This window comes from Carassius auratus, unplaced genomic scaffold (assembly GCF_003368295.1).
Source record: "Carassius auratus strain Wakin unplaced genomic scaffold, ASM336829v1 scaf_tig00026711, whole genome shotgun sequence".
NCBI classification, from domain to species: domain Eukaryota; kingdom Metazoa; phylum Chordata; class Actinopteri; order Cypriniformes; family Cyprinidae; genus Carassius; species Carassius auratus.
In genome coordinates, this window is record NW_020525544.1 from 5825 (window position 1) to 13274 (window position 7450).

General features: G+C 38.1%; 1 protein-coding gene across 1 annotated transcript; it reads right to left on the reverse strand.

Annotated features, from left to right (window-relative positions):
• Window positions 1–250: 250 nt before the first annotated feature.
• LOC113078830 (short stature homeobox protein) lies at window positions 251–7070 on the reverse strand. The gene is made up of 5 exons (XM_026251142.1): window positions 6749–7070; window positions 5178–5386; window positions 2716–2773; window positions 2328–2416; window positions 251–890 (listed from the first exon to the last, which is right to left on the reverse strand). The coding sequence occupies exons 1-5, from the start codon at window positions 6999–7001 to the stop codon at window positions 642–644; spliced, it is 858 nt and encodes a 285-aa protein (XP_026106927.1). The 5' UTR covers window positions 7002–7070; the 3' UTR covers window positions 251–641.
• Window positions 7071–7450: the final 380 nt, after the last annotated feature.

A 7450-nucleotide genomic window follows, 5' to 3' on the forward strand; every position in this document is an offset into this window, starting at 1 on the left:
ATGCAAATAACGGCTTTAGATATGAATTGTAGTGGAGGGTTATCATGGCAGTGATCAACACAGATGTATGTCAGTTACAATGGAGGCCAGCCCCAATAGGTCTATCCTTCAATTGAGCACGTGCACTAGGCAGCGGCACAGTGGTAGGAGGCAAATATGGCCGTCTCTTTCTTTTCACTTTGAGGTTGAGATTCCAAAGTTTCAGTGTCTGTCAGTAAAAACACAACCTCTAGCCTCACTCTGTGTCTGCCTTTTGCTTTTTTTTAAAAGTCTTCTCTCCTAAACGCTGGTTCTCAGACAGACATCCAGACATTTTTGTATGGTCCTGGGGCTGTGATCTGTGCCTGGAAAGGGCTGAGCCAGTGGCCTCCAAGAAGTCCTGCCTGTTGGGCGAAAAGTAAAAGGTGATTCATTGGTATTTAATTACCTTTCTCTACAAGTGGTTTGTTTTGGCAGCTGGTTTTTTGTGACTTTTTTTTTCTCTCTCTCTCTCGCTCTCATTCTCTCCCCTTACACCCCTTTTTTTTCTCTTTTGTTTTTATTTTGTTTTGTTTTAACTGTGAGTGTCACGGCCTTTTCACAGGCTTAGTCTTGTGTTAGAAGCAATTATCAGTTCAGAGCAGCAGAGAAGCCCATGGGGGTCAGAGTCCCAGCGCCTCGGCGTGTTTTCTTGCCTTGAGTCGCAGGTCAGCGATGCTGGAGTTCTTGCTATTGCTCTTGGCAGCTGCTACCACGGCGGCCGCCGCAGAGGCCGAGTCTGCCAGCGACGCGATTGGTAATCCAAAGGGTGGGGGCGGGAACATCAGATAGGGAGCGTGGGCTGCGAGGTGTGGGTGCAGGTGAGGATGGGAGTGTGTTCCGACCCCTTCCAACTGTAGCTGAGCTTGGACCTGTGGGGCAAACAAAAACAAACACGAAGTTAGTCAGTGGCCGCGGGGTCAGCTCGAGGAGCGGCGGGGATCCGGTTTCAGGCTTGGACACCCCTCCGAAGGCTTGTGCTAACTGTGTGCTTTTTTTAGACAGTCACTCGCTCAGTGCATACTTTTTCATCTGATCTTGAGCTGCATTATGCAATGCACTCAGCTTAATAATCAAAGAACTTCCATCAGTTGCAAATCTCACATCTCAGCATATTAGTTTGATCCACAGTGAAACTTTCCATACAACCGCTAAAAGCTGCAACATCATGTAATCTTAATTATATATTCAATGGCATAAATAAACAATTTTGCACCCAAAATATTCATTCTCATATATATATATATAAATATTTATTCGCATGGTTCCTAGGGGGGAAAAAAGATGTAAGCAGGCAGCATAAAATATCAGGTTGCAGATTCTTAGCAATTATTTCAGTAAGATGAGGTGAAAATTAGACATCCGCTGACTTAAAAAGTGACTTATTTTTTATTTTCTTTTTTAGTATTCTTCTCATGCATCTTTCTCTGCACAGGGATCATAAATATTTCAAAGCTTTACATTTTGCAGTCCAACTAAAATACAACATCTGACAAGCTGCACGAGTTTTTGACACAGGGAAAGAATGTTTTACCAATGTTTCTTTTTTCTGTTTTCCACGTGAATACGAAACATAGGGAGATCGCTTTGAAAGGAGGATAAATAATGTCAGACCTGGTAGTCTGTTATTTTTGGAAAATAATCAGGTATGAATACAGCCTGTCTCATCTGAGTTTCTTTGCTGCTCACAGTTAATAACCACAGGCCTTCTGACTTTATGCCTGGTACTTGCATTTATTTTAATTAACTCTGTATGAAAATACTCTAAAAAATAAAGCAGCCCCTTGCTCCAGTGTCTTCACAAATCAGTCAAATTGGACTGTGCAACCCCTCTACAGGGCAGTCAGAACAACAGGTGGTGGACATTTGTGGTGTTCAGTATGCAGTCCTCACGCCTTGGCCCTGCCAATGCTGCTCAGTGCCAATAACCATCAGTGCGTTATTCCTCTCTTTCATAATCTCTTTTATCTGCCTTTCCCTAGCTGTGCTATTAGCTTAATTATGGCTGCTCTCTCGTCTGGCTGATGCAGACAGTTCTTCACCACCAGATGAAATGTCTCTCGGTCCCTCTTATCTCATTCGTCTCTCATCTGGCCCCGGAGGTGAAAGGTTCGCGCCCTTCGCGCGGCTCACGGAGACTAGCGTCACATCATATTGTTTTCAAAGCCTAAACATTTCTCGGCCGTTACATTTAGGTGGTTAATATCGCGGAGCAAGACGTTTTATTTAGTCGACTGAACTGCACATTTGCAATTCACAAGAAACACAATAAAAATGAATAAAGATGACCTTTGTCATTTCTATCCTACCTGTTGAAATGGCATTCTGAGTGCGCCCATATTGACGTAAGGAGCGACCCTGCACGCGTCCAGGTGACTCGCAGTGCCCAAAATAACACCTGAATAGAAAAGAATAATAAATTAGCAAAGTTAGTAATAATGATTTTTTGTGTAGACGATTTTACCAGTTATATCAAATGTTAAATGTTATGGATTATAAAATGGATTTGTCGGTGCAGTGAGCACGTGCAGGGCACATAAAGAGCTGCTGGCTCACAAGCACCCAATTCTACTCTGGCTTGGGTCATGTCCCGTTAGAAATTAAATTAGAAATGCATAAAATAAGAAAATATAATATCAAAAAAGTTTGGAAAATTAGGTTATTGAAATAATATTTTAAGGTTGTTGTTTTTTTTACCTTTGTGCATTTGATTTTCCTGTTTTCGGCATTTCGCTCTTCTGTTCTGAAACCATACCTAAAATCAGAGAGGAAAAAGGGTTATTATTTTTCTGAATATTCCATTTACAAATTTTTTATATTACAAATTAAATTGCAGAAATGTGCAAATTAGTTTAATTTAATTTGTCCATGATACGACATTACAGAAAAAGAGCGCCTATGTCTGTTGCCTCTGTTAAACGGTTTAGATTATTATTTAATTTCAATTGAAAAAGCGAATTCTGTTTTTTCGTTATTCGACAAGTCTTCTTCATAATTAATAATGCAGTTTTCATCTTCTACACCAATTAATTCTGTGTGTATTCTTTGACTGTGTCTACATAATACATTTTAGTTTTCTTATTTTCTTTCTGTAGCTATATGAAATAACGTAGGCCTAGAAGCTCTTGTCAAAGCACCATGTAAACTAACTGACCATTTTACATCGCAGAAATTGAGGCCTATTATTATTTACTTTTTTCAATAAAATTAATTTGCTGCATTACATAGGCTAGGTGTTTATAAATGTGGGAAATATTAATTCTGAACATTGTAAATTTACACTAGTCCTATGCCTGGTACAGTTCCCCATTATTACTCGCTTTGCTCGGTTCAGTTAAATCAGACTATTAGCGCTGCTTTTATAACTCTCAGACTCGCTCATTAAATTTTAAAAAGAAACGTCTGTCAACCTTTTTTTTTTTTTTGTAAGGCACTCGGATTTTGCATTATAGATCATTATTATTATTATGATTATTATTATTATTATTAGGCCCATTCAATATGTGACTTTTAGTGCGCCACAATGAATGCATCATATTTCAATCTTTGATCGATTGTGATTATCCAGCACTATGCTATAGGGAAAGTGAGCTACACTGGTTTCGACAGTTATTTCTTCATTAAGGACCACTCAATGATGCGGTTCACAAATACCCTAATCTGATTTCCTTTTGATTTTTATTAGAGACAGTGAATAATGACATTTAATTTAGCCCTGCACCAAAAACCGAAAGATATTAGTCGTAATTGAATTACTGCCTTCTCCTCACTGAGGTCTCATAACTTTCAATTAGATTCTTGACAGCTGGTCGGCGTGGGGCTTCTATAGAACAGTATAGTGGCAGGTCCATATCAAATAGGCTAGCTCACGTCCATTGCGTTTAATTTTCTGCGAAATCTGAAATGTGATACGAGTCATAAAATGCAGTTGTGATGCATCCTGCAGAGGCGTTTTAACGCGGTATGAATTTTTTGGTTGCATCAAATCACGGCTCTGACCTATTCTTTGCTCTTCTCTTTTAATCTGATTTCGCCTCCGCCTCTGAAACATTAAAAAATGGCGTGCTTGCAAGCTGTCACACTGGCAAACAACGTTACTTATTTTCCCATTACATTTTGTAACACGGCCTATGTCACTGTGTAGGAGTTAAAACAGAATTGAATTATTCCTAATACATTTTTATAGGAACAGTATATCAAGCCAATGGCAGATATTACAAAGATAAGGTTGGAGAAAATGAGGTGAGTGACATAAGAAGGTATCCCCTGCAGCAGCGGTTCAATCTCTTCATTAATTTTAATGATGTGGTTAGATCTTTCTGCAGCACATAAGCAAGTCTTCCTTTGAATATAGCTGCTGCTGCAGGAACTAAAAGGCGATTTCATATCCACACCCACCACTGAAACTGAACCCGCATAAATCGAAAGATAACAGAAATGCTTTGTGTATGAGTGAACAGAAGAACCGTCTCCAAATGTTAAACATCTCAGGCGCATGGTGTGATATACAAATTTAATCTAGCCTACTTAAGCAAATGTGTAGGAGGAATGAAGGCCTAGCGATCACACTTACACTCTTGTTTTATTTAGACTATTTGATTATCTTCATCTGGCCAGTGCACTTATCTATAACAAACACATATTCATAGAGCACTTCGTAAAAAGATTGCCTATTATTTCTACCTTTACAAACTGCTAAATTAATACATTAAGTTATCAGCGTCGTAAATTCCTCTAGGCGTGTGAACATAAGCAGCGCTATTACAGGAGACTTAGTATCTTTTTTAATATGAAACGTAAAAACAATAAAAAAATTATGAATAATCTCTGTGGACAATTTTTCTCAATTAGCCTATATGCAAGGTTTGTTGCTGTTGTATTTTCACACACGCACACGGGCCTGCTTTAAACTATTTCGAGAACATACGTAAGATAATGAAAAATAAGTGACACAGCATTTAGTTCCACTAAAAGGCGCATTCGAGATGCATTGGTTTAAAAATGTATCTGTTTTTAAATTAATAATATTTGAATATATTTTATCTGTTCTAAAATTGTTTTTAGAACGTGCACGTTTTTTATTTAGTATTTTGTAGTAGTAGATTTTTTTTTAAAGAATAACAAGAATCCGTGGAGTGTATGGAAGAATGGGCTCTTACCTGCACGCGGGCCTCTGACAGCCCCAGCCTCTGACTCAACTCCTCGCGCATGAAGGCGTCTGGGTAATGCGTCTCATCAAATAAGCGCTCCAGTTCATTCAGCTGCTCTAAGGTAAAATTTGTCCTGCTCCGTCTCTGCTTCAGTTTACTCTGTGCATCCTCGTCCTCTGATTTCACGTCCTCCTTCTTGTCTTTGCAGTCATAAATTCCTGTGAAAAATACAACATAAATGCATCGACATAAAGTTGCCTACTTCTTTTAAAGCGTTCATTTATTACACAAGTGTTTGAAAGAGAAGGCGGCTCAGAAGTGAAAAGAATCGGGAACTAACAATCTAATTATACGACATGTCAACAGAACACTTTTTTGTATTTATTTTGTATTTATTTGTTTAGATTAAAAATGTAAACAATTTTGTTAGGTGAAATCCAAGATGAATAGCAAGAAATTGCAGCTGCTTTGAAACATGCATTGTGGCTTTATAAATAAAAAAATGACTTTAAACCCAGCACGTAAATGTTCTCGATTTTTATATATGTATATAATCAGGCTGATTCGTGTAATTAAGGGACATGGATAAAGAGGTTTAGGTTATTATGTAGTTCTTAAATTACATTATAAGATATTTGGAAACATTAGAAGTTTGCAATGAGCTAATGCAGCTCTGCACATTTATATATATATATATATATAAACTGAGTCTTCATTCCAGAGCAGTAAACTGTTATAACTGAGTCTTCATTCCAGAGCAGCAAACTGTTATTTGCAAGTTTTGGAAAACAAATGTAAACTTAGAAAACTTTTTCTTACTGCAATCATGTATTCTATAAATTCTGTGAATTGGTCTTTGTTTTGCTTTTAGGCCCATATAATCAAAGCAATTTTACATGAATTATTATTATTACTAAGGTGTTGAATTCCAAAATAATCTGTCATGGGTCTGCCATGAATGTCGTTAAACGTCTTTGTTCAATGTTTCTGAAGCAAACCCGTTTTGAGCCCCGTTTTTATATATTAAATTTCACTTTTAAAATGTTATCACCAATATGGTTATGTTTCAAATGACGACTTTTTTTTACTCTTTATTTACACAAATGTTGTAGACTACTAAAGAGAAAACAAATGTGTTTACTAATTTCCTGGAAATTTAAGGAATAAATTAATAGATCGTCCTTTCAAATTTGACAAGGGCCTTTTGTTCTGACTGTAACTCCTCAAATTTAAGTACAGACTTCTCTTTTTATACATTTATTGGGATTATTTTACTTAAAATTGCCTATCGTGTATTTCTGTTCTTTTACAAAAGAAAACATTACTACACGACACACACTACAACGAACAAGTGCCCATTGCGTCAGCTGAATACAGCTTGAATTTCTCTACTCGCATGCTAGTTAGCCTCTCAAGACGATCGAAATCTCTCTTTAAGATAATGTAAATGACCTCAATGTACAGTTACTAAGATTTTAGAGATATTTTAACAACGTCAAAACGCGTATTCGCGCGTACATCTAACTGTAAACAAGTCTGCAGCGAGAAACATTATTACACTTCGCGTAAGTGTAACTCACCGTCAGTAGACCGTGTCACGTTAAACTCCTTCAGTTTCTCCTTTTCCAGCTCTACGTGCTCCTTGTAAAGGTGTACCGGACAATGGTTGTTGTTGGTTTCTGTAATCTCCTGAAGGTTGGTCTCCGAGTTTCCCAGCTCTCTGGCTCGGGCTAAACCACTCTCCAAAACTTCCCTGTACGTGATGCTCTCTTTGCTGCTCTCCTTGCTTTTCTGATCGAATGATTTCGACACGAACGCCGTGAGTTCTTCCATGGCTGATTACAGAAATCCACTTTAAAATGTATCTAACGCGAATCTTTTTGTCTGCTCAACAGTGCATTCGGCGATACGTTTGTGTTGTAGAAGGTTAAGATCACTCCTACTGTTATGTCTGTGTTTTTCAGATCACACTATTTATACACGGCCACCTCAGCCCGGCCCCCATCGCCATCATGTCTGGAGTCATTACAGGCGCTTCTGAATCCAACTTTCAGCGGCTTTTCCTCAAATCAATGCTGCACTGGATGGAGTCCCCTTAATTTAATTAGAATTAATTAGGATTCCTACGGTGCCGTGTGGTCAATTGTAAATGGGAACCGTGTTTAATTAATTCTGTGATAATTTCGCTGACGCAATTAGAGGATATGAATATTGCAGCATAGCATTATCAGTTCATTCTGGTACGTTAACACGGACGGAGGATATCGAGAATCTTAAGATCT